At 42.7% G+C, this 17,908-nt stretch overlaps 1 protein-coding gene across 1 annotated transcript; it reads left to right on the top strand.

Moving 5' to 3' along the window:
* Window positions 1–328: 328 nt before the first annotated feature.
* LOC109638749 (transcription factor Sox-8-like) lies at window positions 329–4,257 on the top strand. Its single transcript, XM_020101877.2, has 3 exons — window positions 329–1,129; window positions 1,435–1,670; window positions 1,773–4,257. The coding sequence occupies exons 1-3, from the start codon at window positions 714–716 to the stop codon at window positions 2,531–2,533; spliced, it is 1,413 nt and encodes a 470-aa protein (XP_019957436.2). The 5' UTR covers window positions 329–713; the 3' UTR covers window positions 2,534–4,257.
* The last annotated feature ends 13,651 nt before the right edge of the window (window positions 4,258–17,908 follow it).

Below are 17,908 nucleotides of genomic sequence, written 5' to 3'. Positions count from 1 at the left end.
ATAATCAAAATGCCAAGTTTTTTTGACATTTGATATAATCACTATATCTTACACATATACAAAAAAATTTAATTTATTTAAAAATATATTTATAAAAGGGAAGATGAATATTGCAGGTTGGATCAAAAACTATATCTCTATCCATGCATTAATAGAAAAATAAAACACTGAAGGTGTTCTAAATACAAGTCATTTCTGAGCTCATATACATTCCATCACAGCTTTAGAGAAACTTCATTTTATTTGTCACAATTCTACACCTATAAAAAAAACACCTTCGTCACCGATGGAAGCAAAAAAAAAGGAAAGAAATTTAAATGAAGGATAATGATGCCCATTTTAAAACCGGAGCCAATGGGGGGAGAGGTGATTTGTTCCAGCCAATCCCACGCCGAAGGTGGGGTGACGATTTTTAAATTCCCAACTCAAGTTGCTGTAACGCATCGCTCCACAGCTCAGTGTGGAATCACAAGTTTCGCGACCGCATCTCATGACAACCTCGGAAAACAGGACAGACGAAGACAAACTAACGGGAGCGGAGGGAAAACAGTGGACTCCTGCCTACTGACATTACTGAAGGGATTTACTGCTGCGCGTAAAAAGGCGCACGGGGCACTGTGCTGCGCGCCTCTATTCAGCGGTAATAATTGATTTTCTTTTTGTTTTAAATTGGCCATTAAAGCCTGTTCTCGGATTTTCATCCACGCAACAAGATGTTAAAGATGACAGAGGAGCATGACAAGTGTGGGAGCGACCATCCCTGCAGTCCATCAGGCACGACCAGCTCCATGTCTCAGGACGAGTCCGACTCCGACGCGCCGTTCTCACCGACGGGATCCGAGTGCCAGGGATCCCTGCTCACCGGCCTGGGCAAGAAGCTGCACCACGAGGATGACAACCGGTTTCCAGCGTGCATACGGGACGCGGTTTCTCAGGTGCTCAAGGGATACGACTGGTCCCTGGTGCCGATGCCCGTGCGCGGGAACGGCTCTCTGAAGAACAAACCCCACGTCAAGAGACCCATGAACGCGTTCATGGTTTGGGCGCAAGCGGCCCGTAGGAAGCTGGCGGACCAGTATCCACACCTGCACAACGCCGAGCTGAGCAAGACTCTGGGGAAACTGTGGCGGTAAGGACACTTAAGATGTCAATTATTATTCGAAGAAAATAACTGAGTATCCAAAGCTACATATTTCTACATGTCTGCATGTCAACCATCAAAATGTAATAAAAAAAAATTCATTGCATTGGCAATTACATCAAAATATAACGTTAATTTGCATAAAGTTTTGGCTGTAAATTAGATGAGCTAGAAGAAGAAATCAATACAATAATTTAGATTTTTCCCCCTTCATAATGAGTAAAAGTAACTTGGTTCATGTAAGTATTAACATCAAGTGTAACTGAATTCATGTTTTATGTTTCCTTGCTCAGCTTGCTCTCAGAGAGCGAGAAGAGGCCGTTTGTAGACGAAGCAGAGAGGCTTCGGGTTCAGCACAAGAAAGATCATCCAGACTACAAGTACCAGCCTCGGCGAAGGAAGAATGTGAAACCGGGCCAGAGCGACTCGGACTCGGGAGCAGAGCTGGCACATCACCTGTACAAAGCTGAACCGGGGATAGGAGGACTGGTAGGGATGACCGACGGGCACCACCCCCCTGAGCATGCAGGTGTGTTGTCACAAAAAAAAAAAAAAATTTAAATCGTTTTTTAGGCCACTTGTTTAAATCGTCTGTGTGTAACATGCTTTATTTCTGATACTTTTCTATCAGGGCAGCCCCACGGTCCCCCCACACCACCCACCACTCCCAAGACAGATCTGCACCAAGGGGTGAAGCAGGATCTGAAACATGAGGGCCGTCGCCATGTCGACAGCAGCAGGCAGAACATCGACTTCAGCAACGTTGACATCTCTGAGCTCAGCACTGATGTCATCAGCAACATGGAGACCTTTGACGTGCACGAGTTCGACCAGTACCTCCTGCTCAACGGCCACACCTCAGGCTCCTCCGGCCTGCCCGCAGACCAAAGCCACGGGCAGGCTCCAGCACCCGGCAGCTCTTACACTTCCTCATACAGCCACGCAGGCGCCAACGGGTCAGCGTGGAGTCGCAAGAACGCCATGTTCTCCTCCTCTACCAGCGAGATGGGCCAGCACCGACTCCATATTAAAACAGAGCAAATGAGCCCCAGCCACTACAGCGAGCACTCCCACGGGTCCCCCTCAAACACCGATTACGGCTCCTACAGCAGCCAGGCCTGCATCACTTCAGCCGCATCAGCTGCCTCAGCCTCAGCCGCAGCCGCAGCCTCTTTCTCCAGCTCCCAGTGTGACTATACTGACCTCCAGAGCTCCAACTATTACAACCCTTACTCTGGCTACCCCTCAAGCCTCTACCAGTACCCTTACTTCCACTCATCCAGGCGGCCCTACAGCAGCCCCATCCTCAACAGTCTGTCCATGGCTCCTGCCCACAGCCCCACTGCCTCCAGCTGGGACCAGCCCGTCTACACCACACTGTCGCGACCTTAAGGAGACGAGAAGTCAGTTCGCACACAAAACTTATTCAGATTGATGCACTACTAATGAAGGACGTAAGCTGCAGGTGGAGGAGAGTGTTTGGTGGTTAGTAAGTTACCTGTGACCATTTGAACGTGAAACAAACAAATGAAAAAAGTGCCTGCTGATTTTATACAAAGTTATATCGTTCCGGTGAAAAAGACACTTAAGACTTTTTACAGGGACACCTTGTGTTGTTGGTGAGCCAAACTCCTCCATGAGGACATGTCACCTACGCCTACATCCTGTACACCCCTCATCTTTTCAGTTTCAGGTTGCACGTGTTCACGCACTTGATGTAAAGCAAAGGCCTGCCACCGAGTTGTGTAGGAGAGGAACGGTTTTGGCCAAAATGTGTTGTGAAGCAGATGGAGAAGCAGAAATATCGGAGAATATACACGGGACCAATTATGTAAATTTGCAGTAAATTTACATTAATGGCCAGAGCTATATCGCAGCACATTTGCCCATTTGCATTAGTGGATCCGTCTTAACTAAATGGCTCATAAGAATCTTATAGTGTCATTTTGGCATAAAAGTCTTATATGTATTTATGTTCATGCATTATTGTTTTTTTTGTTTTTTTGTTGTCAAGTAGATAACACATGTAAGGTGGGTTTGGTTATTTACATTAATGTTTGGCTTGTATTGAAAACAAACTAAGTGAAGTGAAGGACAGTACGAGTTCGGTGCATTGTATATCATTCCATTGAGGAACAATTTCCTGTCCAATTTCCACCCTTTCCTGCGTCTCCATTCCTAAATGCAAAACGGAGCAGGACCGACCGACGTGCACAGGACAGAACAGGTGTCTGAAAGCTACGCTTAGCAAATCGCGATTAGTCATGATCTAGGGTTAAAGGAAATGGGGTAAAATAACACCACGCACTCTGAGTGACATGTCAGCTGGACCTCCTGTATACGCGGCTGGACAACGCACGCACATGTGTACGTACGTGCATCAGTGTGTGTGTGTGTGTGTGTCAGGGAGATAATGTGCAGCTCTACGTGAGAGAGGAAATGCATATCATGTCCATGACATAATACACACATAATACTTACAACCCTTTTTGTTCCGTTATTTAAAAGTGTTGGGTTTAAAGAGGAAATTACGTGTTTGAGTATTTGCCCAAATTTAACCTGAGCCATCACGTGTCAACTCACTGCTGGAGTCTCGCAAAAAAAAAAAAAAAAAACGTCTTTGTGCCTTCTAATGCTTATCGTCAGTATTTCAGTATAAGACATTGAATTATTAACAAACACCCGGCAGCACACAATCAGTAATCCACACCAGAAAGTTCCAAAGTTAACCTGATTCTCTTTATATCCTGAATTTTGAATCATTGGTTTGTCATGTTTTGTGAGACGCTGTATGAGAAACACATACAGTGCATCACTGGACACGTTTTGTCCACAGCACCGTGTTTTTGTTTATTATCCTGGTGCATAATTTGACATCATTCCTTACAGCCTCGGTTTTTCATGTTCTGCAAGATGCCGTTTGAGAAGTACACAGAGCATCACGTTCCAGGTTCTTTCCACAGAACTGTGTTTTGTATATTATTCTGGTTCATAATTTGTTCATAAGAGAGAGGCTGTGAAAACTGTTGTTCTATTAACTAGAGTTTCGTTCACACATGCACAGCTAACCCATGCGCTGGCCATTTTCGGTTCAAAATAAAAGATACTGTTCTTGATATTTGTCTTTGTCTCTTATTTGCATGTTACATTTCTATTTGGAAAGAATTTGTAAAAATAATAATAAATACTTGGCATTGCGCTAAATACCAGCTGTTCATATGAGCCTGGTTGTGAAACATCTGCACCGTGAGCGACAGCTGTAAGGGGAGACCAATGAGACCTCTGTTACTCGCAGCTCTCAATCCTCCAAACGCTTTTTACAATAAAACTTTAACTGTAAATTGAATTGGATGCTACTGAAATCAGGTGTATTTAGCAAAATACCTTTAAAATTATTCTTTTGCTGTAGAGCTGAAACGCTTTTCTGCAGAGAAATAAATAGGCGTCTAAAACCAAAATTACAAGCTGCTGCTGAAAAAGGGCTCATCTCCACGTCTGGTGCTGCTCGCACAACTTTCTGACCTGTGCTTGACACTTCTTATGTGCCCTTAAACCAAAATAAGAAAGTTAAGATGTTTTCCAAAACCTCTGAAAAGAGAGGAATGGGGAGAGATCATATCTGCTCTGGTCCAGAGAGTGGATTGCTCAAGTTGGCCCTGGCATGCATGCCAAGCAGCCGTCCCTAACCAGCCCAGGGAGAAGCCAAGTGCCAGGGCCGCGCTGCTGAATTTTAATGATTCATTATGCTGTGGAGGGGCCCCATTGTGTCTTTTTATCCGGAGAGCTAGAAAGGAATTAATTGGACAGAAAATGGAAGGGCAAGGGGAACTGACAAGCCATTAAGAGGGTCCTGAATGGACGATTAGATGCACGAGGGGGAGGATTTTTATCCCCCCCATCCTCACTGTCTCATATCACAACGCTTCACAAACAAAAAACAACAAGAACAACCACCACAATGACCAGCAGACCAAACTGTAGAAATCATATCAGTGCACATAATCTGTAGATAATAAAAGAAGATAATACCACAGCAGATGGGGTGTGGGTGGCTCAAGAACGACTTGTTGTTTTTCTTCCCTCAAAGTCTTTTTTTTTTCACCAGTGTTTGCCAAATACTTTCAGGAGGAACTCTTGAGAAAGAACAGGAGTGAATAAAAGTGAGGCAAAAAGGCTCTTCAGGGTGCTTGGGTCCCGTTTCCCTGGAACTTGTCCACAGTTTCTGATTGGGCGTCCTGAGAGCCCTACTGTAAATAGCTGGAAAAAAAAGAACTGGAATGGTGGCGACTGTGAGTTACATAGGCACATTATACTGAATGAAGGGATGAAAGAATGAATGAACGAAGGAGGGAAGGAACATTTTTACATCAGAGTTACAATTTTGCCTGAGAAAAACATTTGGTTTACGGAGCCATATGCTCAAATCAGGTGCAATAGAAGCGCACACACTCTTTGTTTGCCCTCTCACTCCACCCTCACGTTCAAGCACCAGTTGGATACGAAAATTAAACATGCAATTTACAATAATTTTAACATTGGCACGCAGGGGCTCTGCTACATTCCAGCTGTCACATTTATCGTTGATGGAGGGACGGGCGTTACTGGACCAGGAGAGAGTCGCGGTCTTGGAAGCGGAGGGCATGTGGGGGGAGAGGCACGACACATCCCACATCCCATTGTTAGGAGCAGGATAACTCGCCTGGTAATAGTCTCATCCTGTCTAATGAGCCTGGCTGACTCAGGGCATGTTTCGGGGAAAAAAGAGGGAGCTGGGAACTGTGAAAACTCGGAGAATGCGAGGCTGATTTGCAAGGGAAATGAAGTGGACATAAAGAGTCACTGAATCGGCCCAGCCTGATCCCACTTTAATGCACTGAGTCTTCATCCAGCGTTCAGCTAATGTCTCATCACCGACGACTGTTTTACAGTTAACTGAAGTGTGACTATGAATTTACACTTTATCTGCAAAATAGAGAAGAAAACAGTTCCCAGTAATAGTCAGATTATGTTTCCCTGAACATTTGGTGCTACTTTTACGTTACAGATATTATGGGCTTTTCTCAATTATTTTTTAATATTTTAATATGACATTTCCATCAGATAAAGGTTTGATTAAGAGGTTTTTATCTGGAAGTTTATTCAAATCAAAATTGCATTAATCCTTGAAAAAAAGCTGCTCTTGTTTGCTACAGTATCTCCCACAGTTTCCAATGAAAATACATTCAACTACATCTCAGCTGCTCCGCCCAACCAAATGACTTCCTGCAGGCTTGTTTTGCCTCGACGCCCCGTTCTTCTCACTAAATAAAGCCGTCTATTTTATTATTGGTGTCTCCTGTGTTTGCTGGCATGCGGGCCAAGCAAAACAGGGTGGCAGACAGAACCAACATTGACTTGCCCGATTCCACACGGACGGGCCCGCACAGAGAAGAAGGGAGGGACGCGGACTGCCAAACACTCCCGTCTTTCAAAAACGCCACTAAATTGATGCTGGCTCCACCAAGGTCACCTAAGACTGGCCAGAAGTACTTCCATCAACCAGTTCATTTGAGGACCTGATTCCAGCTTTAAATCAGTTTATAGCTAAAAGGACAGAAGGAAATATAACTTCTTTAAAAAGTGAAGTTACCAAACCATAACAGTTTGAGTTTCACTGTCACTAAAGTTGCAGTTTGTGTACTTTGGAGGATTAAAATACATCTTATTAAATCTGGAGGGATCAGTGAATAAATCTTTTTTTAAACTTTGTGGTCATGAAATTTTAAAATCTGTCCCGGTGGAGTCACTGATTACAGTTGTCTACTGAAAAGATATCCAGACCTGGGTGTAGAACTATTTGTCAGTAATACTCAGGTTATTTCACTGCTTCTGAATAATGACTTTTCTGCTACTTAGAAGATGGGCATTTTGGAAAATTACGAAACACATTATTTTATCAAAATTGATGTTTATCAGTATTGTAGAATGATGATTTTAATTGTGTTTAAGACAAACCTTCACACAAGGTGGATTGTTCCCGAGTCTTTTTTTAAAGGATGGAAAGAAAGAAATTAAACTGAAAAAATACAGCAACAATCTGACATCTGGTCTGTTCTCTGAACAGTTGTCCACAGTCTTTCACTTTCTTTTTTCATTTGTTCTCTCCTTTTCACTTTTTCTTGGCACATCTCAATTGTGAATGTGGTGGCAGCATAGCTGCTCATCTTATTTCCACAGCTTTAAGACTTGTTGATGAGTAACTATGGCTGTGTTTTCATTGTCACAGCTTTGTGCTTTTGTTGAACTGTGGCACCGCTCCATCGCCATGTACTTTTCTCCATCCTTTACTTTACTCTCATCTCAACCCTTTTCCCTTCACACGTTATGCCTCCGTACGTACTTATCACACTGCGCGCAGACTTTTAATGATTGACAGCAGTTAACATAATACTTAGTTTTTCGTTTGTCCTCTTTGAAATCCATCATGTAGAAGCAGTGAACATTTTAGAATGTAAGATTATCAAGTTCAGCATATGTTTGAAAATCTCAATCACTGATTATGAGAAGTCATTAAGATTTTTAGAATGAGGGAATCTCTGGCTGAAGAAATTTAGAATGATAAATTATCACATTTCCCCCCTCCCTACAAACACACACACACACACACACACACACACAGTTAACCTACCCCACAGCACCCAAACAACTCTTCTGAGAGAGAGACTGAGCCACCAGCATGTGGATCCTGTGAGACCCTGGAATGTGGGGTGGGAGGAGCATTTGCCACAAATGTTTCATGCTACTGATGCAGAGGTAGTAGAGGTAGAGACAAAGGAAAAAAAAAAGAACGCAATTAGGGGGGAAGAAATCACAAAAAAAATACGATAAAGCGACAGGAAATGGACAGAAGGCTGGAGAGTCTCAGGTAGAAAAAAAAAAAGAGAGAAAAGGCTCCCTCCCTTATTTCTCTTGTTTGTGGAACTGCTTGGCAGAAGGTGCGGCAGGGACAGCAGGACCAGAGTTTTAAATGTAGCTCAGCGTTGGCACAGACGTGTGTGAGTGCACTCTGTGGGAGCACCAAATCCCGTCGCCCAGTGCAACATGGCGATTCAGACTAAACAGCAGAACCCATGACAACCCATTTACCATCGCGGTTGGATTTTCTATACTCACCAGCTCAATTCTCACACTCCTATATGGTGCTGTGCCATCAGGAATTCATTTGAAAAAAACAAAAATGTCTGGGTTGCCACGCTTTCTCTGGTTTCTGGGACACACGAAAACGGACAGAACACCGCAACATATTAGGTGACCATTGCGATATTTGTTTAATACGCGTATGATCAGCAACACATGTCTATCCTCTCACACTTGATATCTTTTGTGGTATGACAAAGAGCAGGGTAGAGGGGGAAATAGGGAAGAGTTTGTTCTCCCATGTGGTTTTGGCCCGTTCTGAGGGGCTTGGAGCCACGCCATGTCTATCCCTGGTCCAGCCTTTGATATGGATGGGGTTCATTATGTAACAGAATCTGTTGTCAAAAAATAAAACAATATGCATGGGGCCAGCAGGAGAGGTGCGTATGTGTGTGTGCGGACCTGAAATGCAAGTGGATGAAGGAGCACAGCCCGCTCTCACCTTTTCACAGTCCACTGCTCCTCCTCCCTATACTACACACACTGTAAAAACAACCACGACCCCCTGACAGGTTTTTCACTTTGCAATTTCTGAAGTGTGTTAGACAATTAAGCAGCAAATCTTTTCATCCGCTTCACCTTTTGTTGCCCTCACACAACTGTGATGAATAAGTGCACAGCCTGAGGTGAATTAAAGCAGTCGTTACCAACTCCCAGAACAACAAAAGGGGGAGCATCAAACCGATTCTCTCCGATATGTGAACCTGCTTACCTCCTCCGCACTTCTTCCTCTTACGCAACGCAAACCTATTAACTTTTCAGACTGAACACCCGACGGCTTGATCAGCTGCGCAGTCCATCTCAACAGGCCTGCAATAATTACAAATAGAGGTAAAGCAAACTTGAAGTTGCTTCTCACTCAAGCTCTCTGTCTTGCTATTCTCCTGCAGCAGCTAAAACCCCTTTTGCCCGCGAGCTGGGACCAAGCATGGATGGTGAGAGTTTGCCTTAGCCTTTAAGTGGTCTGCTGACTTCACTGCTTGCTGAGCTATAGTGAAAGCAGCAAACCTCATCGTGGTTGCGGACATCGCCCGCTGCAGACCGCTCTGGCGCCTGCAGCCCGACACATGGGTCCCTGACCGCTGCTTGCTCTCACAGACTAGGAGACACAGCGGGGGACGTATCGGGAATGACACAGGGGCTTAAAGGCATTGGAACAGTGTCTGCAAACTGTCTGCTGCTGTGCCGGAGATGAGCAGATTGATTTGACTGCAGCGGCTGAATGCTGCACCATGCAAATGTAGCAAGTTATATTTGGAGCAGCAGGAACTTATGATGATTTGAATAAATGAAAACGAGATCAGCGTGTTTGCTGTTTGACAGCAAGATATTAGAAGGTTAAAGATAGAGTGTACAAACAGTTTACGAGCGTTGTTGCCAGAATGCCACTCCAAACTTGGTGCTCGGTAACATCAATGACGCAAGATGGAAGGCATGACTCGGAGAAGGTAAATGGTGGAAGGTGGACTTTGTGTCTGGGAGGATCAGCTCTGACCACAGAACAGTAAGTAATGGAGTAAGACTGGAGTCTGTGGTTTTCTCTACCCCCTTATTCCTTAAGGTAATGTTTGATTTGGTTCTGCTCCACCATTTTCTCCCGTGTCAAGAATCAACATGACAACAGTCAGCGCTCAGCGACAATTATAGTCATGAAACTTCAGCGAGAAGCAACAACGATGTTTGACAGCACTGTGTTGACTTTTCAGGAAGGCCAGGAATAAGCATTACGCTAACAATCAGTGAGGGCACCCGCGGCCAGAAACCCACAACGTATACGACCTGGTTTAGGTTCAAAACCAACACAAACTGGAGATCACATGTCTGCCTGTTTGAATCATCATCCAGCAGTTTACTGGTCATGTATTCATAACAAGAAAGATACAATCAAATGAGTACTGCACATTGGATGCACCAAGATTTTGTTTTTCAAGTTTAATTCCCCAATGACCAAAGATAAATGTCTCCGTCACAAGTCTCTTCTATGTTCTTCAGCCAAAAAAGTCAAAAGAAGGGACCTGCTCACCCCCCCCCCCCCCCCCCCGCTCCATCATCCAAGTCGTCCTGTAAAAGCCCACTTCCAGAAACATGTCGTAACCTCTCACTCTTCAGTCGAAGTAGAAGGCAATTTGTCTTTGTGACAGACTATGATGTCACGTGGTTTTGAAGTAATGGTGTCAGACTTTAAAAAGGTCTGAGACAACCATGAAAAGAGAAGGACAGAGAGGAGACCGAGCTGAGCACCGACTGCCAGGATGCAGGAAGGATGACGTAGTAAAACCTCGCTTGTTCCAGCAAGATGAACCATTCACTGTAGCAGCTAATGAGCTTGAACTCTGACCCCTTACAGGCAGGGGGCCTGGTGCTGCCTAACTGCTTTTATGGTTTCATGGAGGAGGAGTGGGGTCAGATGGGGAAATGGTAACAAGCTCCGACGAACATGAGAGAATATGTTGAAATGGACTTCATGTGCTATTTCAGCGCATGGAGGCAGAAATCATTTGAAAACAAGAGCTCCAGTTATTGAGAAGAAACATGGCCCTCTAACCTTGATCTTTAGCTGAGCCATGGGCCACCATGTTGTAACATAGAGGGAGGAGCACACTTAATACAGAACTGTTGGGGGGTCAGTAGTTCCTCCCCCAGAAGAAACTAATTATAATTTAAAACATTTCTACAACATCAAAATCAAGAAGCAGCCACCTGCACTACTCTAGAATAGAGTAATCAAGAATGCATCCACAACTAGAATGGCACTGAGTCTAAATACCCCCCTCAAATTCACCAAATTGCACTCACTCACAGTTATAATAGTTCTAATAATAATAATATTATCAAGATCCATGAATTATTCTTTGGGTAAAACAATTTAAATTCCTGGGTGTGCACCAAAGTTTTAGATGCTATTCCCTGACCCACACAAAACCCTTCCACCAAGTTTTTCTGTCCAGTCGTTTTTGCGCAATCTCACTAAAACCACAAACAAACAAACGGACAGGGGTGAAAAGATAAAAGCTCCTTGGCAGAGGTAACAACAGGAAATGAACAGTTGTTTCTTCTATGAAATTATCGTCATTGAAACCTTATGCAGGCTTAAACTGAAGTAGGTTGCAGGCTAGTTGGAAGGAGAGGCAATTTGTATAAATGGAATTATGTTAAAAACACATCACAAATTGATAACATGATCATGATTAAACCTGAGGGGAGGTTCTCTCAATGCTCATAAATCAAGGAGCTTTTCATCACAATGACTTTTGAACCGTTTTGTTTGGATTATTCATATTTTACTCATTATGTTACAAAGGTGATTCATCTCCTGACACCCTGGCAGATAAATTAAGCAATGAACCCACGGTGCCGTCTGATAACAGAAGAGATTATTTCCCCCAATGCACAATAAAAATTTAAATTTCAAATGTGTAGCGGCGGTTCCAGCATCACATCATTTGTGAGCTTGATTATCTAACCTGCAAACAAAACAGACCAATGTTGCACATGTCTGCATATGGTATTGACTCTACTGCATTATCTCTGTGTGTGTGTGTATGTGTGTGTGTGTGTGTGTGTGTGTAGGTGAGCACTTCAGTCAACTAAAGCCACACAAAGATTTTTAGACTTTGAGAGCAAGTCAATTAAACAGATATATAATTATATTTACACGAGTTTGAGGCTCGATTTGACGGATTGATTTGAGAGACGTGACAGCGTGTTGGCCACTCTGCATATTCGCAATCAAAATGAAAATTGATGTTACTAGATTTCAGTAATGAGGTACAATTACAATAACTCAAGACCCTGTTATTGGGATTCAGAGTTGCCTCCAAGATTTTATGGGTTCGTCCCTGACCCATACCACAGTCTTCCATCTCAGTTTTTGTGTTGCGCTGCGGATCAACATTCAAATAAACAAACAAAAACGAGTAGACAAACACACCATGGTGGACACTCGTGTTTGTCACGGCAAAATAAGAACCCCTAAAACTTCAGCCAGGCTGTCACAGTTCATCGGTGCACAGTGAAGCATGTGCTGGTGCGCATCAATAATCTGGTCACTGTGAGCTTCTGCAATCTAGATGTGACGAGATGTTAGAATTAAGTGTTAGAAAATATCTTTATTAAAGGTTTCTTCTTTTGGTGCCTTTGTAAACTCAATATTAATCTCATCTTCCTTTACTAAATCAATTCATTTCTTGTGTTTTATCATTTTTGGTAACACCTGACACCACTACAGCTGCACACTTTATTTATGCTACTAATTGTGGTTACTCAGGAATTTTATGTTTCATATTTCTCATTTTCCAATCATACTTGACACCCACCCCTCTCTCACAGCTTTTCCTTACTCCTCTCCAATTATACAGTGCATGTAAAGCTTGTGTGTGTGTGTGCATGCTTGCCCGCCTGCACACATGTAAATGTATAGCTGCTCTCCCAGGATGGGACTAATCCCAGGGTGGCAGGAGTGCAGGGGGAGCCAGCACATGTGCAGATCTTTCAACCGCGGTTTGCGATGTTTAGTCTTGCCTCGTCAGCATTTCTTGAACCGGGTCCAGAAAAGCTTTCACTCGCCCATAATTCTAGACTCACTCTGCATCCTGCAGACCAATCGCCCTCTTTGCCCGGAGGACTTCCCCATCACAAGATGAAAAACATAAAATGAATATAATGAAATCATCACCAAAATGTGACGCCGGGTTCCTCCAAGGTAAAGACGGATGATTTTATGTCTCAAAGGTTTTTACTCTGCAGGGACTTTCCACATATCACTCATGATCTGCCATCACTTGGCAGAGATGCACTGCTAAGGTATCACTGACTTCTCATCCCAGATTCTCTACTGCCCTCCTCGCTCACTCTTGTCCCCAGTTCTGCTTTGAAACGTCTCCAGCGCGGCTGATTTGACTCACAAAACAAGCCACATCCTGGCAGGAAGGTCGAGGGGGGGTTTCCCTTAAATTTGTGGGGGCTACAATTCCTCTCTGGCGTCAATGTAAAAAAAAAAAAGAAGCCACTTACATGTAAAATCTTAAAACTGCAACTGAAAAGATGGGTGCGTGTGTGCATGAACATCAGATGCTTGGTTAATCAAATATTTAGCTGAGCAACACTTATTTGATTTGCAGAAGTTTTTTTATTTCTCTGTCGTGCACCAGCACATGTCACTACTTGATCTTTTCTTTCATCTCAAAGAGTCATATTATCCCTTCGCTGTTTGCATGTACTGTATAAATATCACGAGGAACCTGAAGGACACAGCTCTGTGCCCTCACTTTCTCTTTTTTCCTCTGCACCTTCAGTTTTAATGACACTCGGTGGCCAAACTCAGGACAACTGCTCGGCACCGTAATAACTTTTGCTTTCTTGGCCCGTGCAGCTGTCCCCTCACCCAGGTCCTCAGTTCATAACAACAGCTGAGGCTCAGTCGCAGCAACATCCATGAGTGGCAACATAATCTCAACTACCATCCCCTCAAATCTTAAACTGTTACAGTCCTGCTCAGCCTTTTATTTCCCCGTTCCACAGAAAAGAATCAACATCCACTCCAAAAAATGTACTAAATTAAACTGAGGCACCGAGTTCTTCATCACAATTCCCAGACTTCTCATCAATCCAACCCACTCACTTGAGCAACACACAGAAGTGATATCAGAGCCTCTTGTTACAGCTAAAACACACAACACCCGATGTATCTCTTACACCTCGTGACCCACATCCCACACACACTTCCTCTCTGTGGACGTGGGGGGGAGTAGAGTCAAACAGAAGAAATGATCCTCTTACAGCTCGACGTGGGGAATTTGTGTGTCATCTTCACTTTCTCGCGAAAAATATAAGACCCACAGGTGGTTAAATCTGCCCTGGAGATGGAGACTTCCCCAAAGACGAGGCCGTTCCACCTGTTCCTCCCAGTTACAACAGAAATCCGTCACAGCGGAGTAATGTGAGCCTCTTAAACATGGAGAGAAAAGCTGTAAATCGCTCGGGTTCATGTACATTTATGGCTTAACGGTAACAAAAATATATGTTCTTAAGGGAGAATGTTGCATACTGAAGTTAATGCTCCCTGTAAAGATGAGTTGAGTCAGTAAAGTTGGCTCAGGGAAGCACAGTGTCTGCCACAAGATGGCACTGCAGCACTTCTAATCAATACAATTATAGGCTTCTGCAATCTGTAGCTCCACCCGATGTTCAAAATAACACATTACACACAACTGTGCTTTCTTTCAGTCCACAAACTCAGCTCAGTCGAACACAGCAAAATACTCTTTCCTGTGTCTTTTAATCTATGTGTCATGTTCTTGTGCCAAACTCATTTGACCAACATTACTGTAAACATAATTTAAACGTGTGTAACTGAAGAAATGTTTTCACCAGATTGGAAACAGCAGAGATAATCACAGCAGCGTTAAACAGAGGAGAAACCCAGCAGACCGGTGTGTGTAGACTTCAGCTCCTCTTATGATCTCTGCACTTGACACTGAGCAGCCTTAAAAACAAGCAACCAAACAACCAAACAGCTTCTCTCCTCATGACTTGGACAGGATCACCTGAGGAATTATTTGACAGGTGCCTTTTGCAGTCAGGTTTACATTCAAGTCTTGTGTCAGTTTACAATGAAATAAAATGCACAAACCCCAAGGAGAGACTGACTTTAGTTATTTGATAACTGTGTGGTGGTTTTGTGCATTTCAAATAAACTCATGCCCACTCGTGCCAAACAGGATCAACTGATAGTTAATGAGACTGGTCTTAAATGTACAGAACAGTGCATATGTTTGTACGTGGTGATTATTTAATGATGTAAAAGCCGTACATCCTGGTGCGTGGTGCCAGACCAAAAATAGTCTTGATGAATCTCCCGGGCTGTGTAAATGATGTCAGAGATGCTGGACGATGCCTCATTAAACTTTTATCAAACCAAATTACCTGCGCGATGGAACCTGGTGTCTTGTTTGCACGTTGCTTCTTACCCATGGCATTTAGACTGACTGCAATTAATATGAAAGCACGGTTAGTAAATCCCTGGTAATTGGTGGAAAACATTAACTTTCTCAACGAGCCTCACTGCAAATATTATTTGGAATAATTGATGCAAACTAAATAATAGCCTGTAAAAAGTTGGTCAATAATAGTTTATGGAGGTTTTGTTTCTCTCCAAGAAAGTTGCATTTCTATTCTTCTTAATCCCTTTTCACCCATTTTTTACCGATTTTATTTTGCTCGAAATTTGTTTTAAACCATGCTTTTCTGTCATATTGTTTTCTTTCCTCTGTCTGTGATTTACCAGCTCCCCTTTGCGGCCTGTGCATTTATTAACTATGGTTCACCCTCATCAGAAAACAGTTTTCACCCTAAACTATGGATAAACCCACCACATCAGAGAGAGATCACACAAAGTGAGCAGCAAACATTAGGTTCACAAACAATCAAAGCCAGAAACACAAGTCAGGTTAGAATAACGGTTAATGTTATTCTATTAATCTATTATTCTATCTATGTTATTATTAATCAGCTGAATGTGGGTAACTGTTACAAACACGTTTTTGTGAATGAACTTTACAACTTGTTCTGTGGCCACATCAGGTCGTAAAGGTTTGACTTTGTAATGTTTGTAAAGAGCAGCACTCACCTGACAGATGTGTGGTGACGTCCTGGAGCCATACGACCAGCTGGGCAGACATGACAGCTTCGCCGTGAGTAAAGGCAAAGCGTCTCGAACGCCACCTGGCGGGTGGCGGCAGTAGTACAGGTCATAAACTCTGCCTCCCCCATGTTAGCAGATGGGACAGGGACCAAGCTAAAAGGTCAAAATTCATGTGAAATACATTTTCTCAACAGATGGTTTATGTTATTTTTAGTACTTCTCAACACACTGATGAATGTTCAAGGGCTCATGTTTCTGATTGATTTTGATTTAATTTCCTTCACCGAGGAGGTTGTTTCTGATCTGCATTTGTTTGAGAGAACTAATATCCTCTGATCTCTACTGTGCACACAAACAGATATTTTGGGTTACTTTCTGGAAAGTGGTAGGAAGTGGAGTCACGTCTTCCATCTTTAGATACAATCTTTGACTGGAGCTGAGATTAAAAGTTTAAATACAAAGAAACAATCATCACTCTCTGTTCTTTTTCATCCTTCGGTAAGTATAGACTTAAATCCTTTTTTTGCCCAGCCTAATTATGACTGACCAAACTTCCATTTTTGAAGAGCGATGCCCTTGTTTGGTTTAAAAGTCATTTTCTAAATATTCCAAAATAGAAATAGCCACATTTACCAAATTAGCCACTTTTGTCATTTTGTCAGTGTTAATGAAAGCAAAAATCTGTTGGCCCATATTGACCAGACTGCTGTTTTAATATCACTTCCTATTTCACTTCACCCTCCACTGTGGTTAAATAAGGACAATTGCATGTTGGCAATGGACGATTCTCACATCTATTCTCTGGTTCTGTTTCTGAGCCCTGGCAGGAGGCTGCATGTTAGGCAGCCACTTAACATGCACAAGGCTGTGTTAACACTAGGTAATGGATTATGGTAGAAATCCACCTTCATAAACACGTAATGCTGCTGATTTACTCTGCTTCCTCTGTCACTGTGTTCTGAACGCCAACTGCTTTAGGCTCCATTTAGAAATGTGTGTTAATTTCACACAAGCTGTATTGTGAGCAGATTTCATCATGGAGACAGGAAGAACATCTGGGGACATCTGGTAGGTGGGTAGAGTATTACAGGTAGAAGGAGCTGGTAAATCATCTATCTATCTATCTATCTATCTATCTATCTATCTATCTATCTATCTATCTATCTATCTATCTATCTATCTATCTATCTATCTATCTATCTATCTATCTATCTATCTATCTATTTATCTATCTATCTATCTATCTATCTATCTATCTATCTATCTATCACAAACCTAACATAAGATTGGAAGAACATCTAAAATCAGCCTTGATGAATATTTAAACTGGGGGAACTTAATTTCTAATTCAATTTATTTATGCTTACTTGTTATAGAAGTTCCTGACCAACCCAAAAATAATATTCTTCCTCATTATATCCGCTACAGTTTTTGTTTTGTAATATGCATGTGATATAGTCTGAGGCGTGCGTAAATATTGATGCATTCCAAATATAGACATAAATCCAACTAAAACAATTATGGATGCCCATTACCGGCATAAGTAAACATAGGTTTCATTTCTGAATTCATGAGCATGTTTTATTAATACCTATCCAGACAAGGAAATGAATGAAGCCAGATCAGTTTGCAGCGCAGAGAGCCTTGTCCATTTTTGTAAACAGGCGAAGATAATGGGCGCCCTTATTGAGTGTAAGCTGAGTCACAAGTGCAGCCGTTAATGTAGCAGCTCCATAATAATGTGCTGGTGATGCGGAGCAGATGGCTGTTATTAGGCAGCCGGGATGAGGACATTTGCAATCACAAAAAAAAGAGAAGGGGAGGATCAAGCCCATTTTAGCTGTGGACTTTATTTAACTTTTTATTAATGAAGAGAGCAAACAAAACAAATAGCAGAAAGAAATAATACAAATAAAAGTTAAGGACAAGCATGCAAACATGTGGGGAAA

This window comes from Paralichthys olivaceus, chromosome 5 (assembly GCF_024713975.1).
Source record: "Paralichthys olivaceus isolate ysfri-2021 chromosome 5, ASM2471397v2, whole genome shotgun sequence".
Taxonomy (NCBI): Eukaryota; Metazoa; Chordata; class Actinopteri; order Pleuronectiformes; family Paralichthyidae; genus Paralichthys; species Paralichthys olivaceus.
The sequence above is the reverse complement of the archived record's forward strand: the minus strand, read 5'-3'. Positions and strand labels throughout refer to the sequence as shown.

Excerpts from the sequence above, each read along its gene's own strand:
- LOC109638749 (XM_020101877.2), top strand. The coding sequence starts at position 714 with ATGTTAAAGATGACAGAGGAGCATGACAAGTGTGGGAGCGACCATCCC. Across the intron at positions 1,130-1,434 it reads ACTCTGGGGAAACTGTGGCG|CTTGCTCTCAGAGAGCGAGA; the intron begins GTAAGGACACTT and ends TTCCTTGCTCAG. Across the intron at positions 1,671-1,772 it reads CCACCCCCCTGAGCATGCAG|GGCAGCCCCACGGTCCCCCC; the intron begins GTGTGTTGTCAC and ends CTTTTCTATCAG.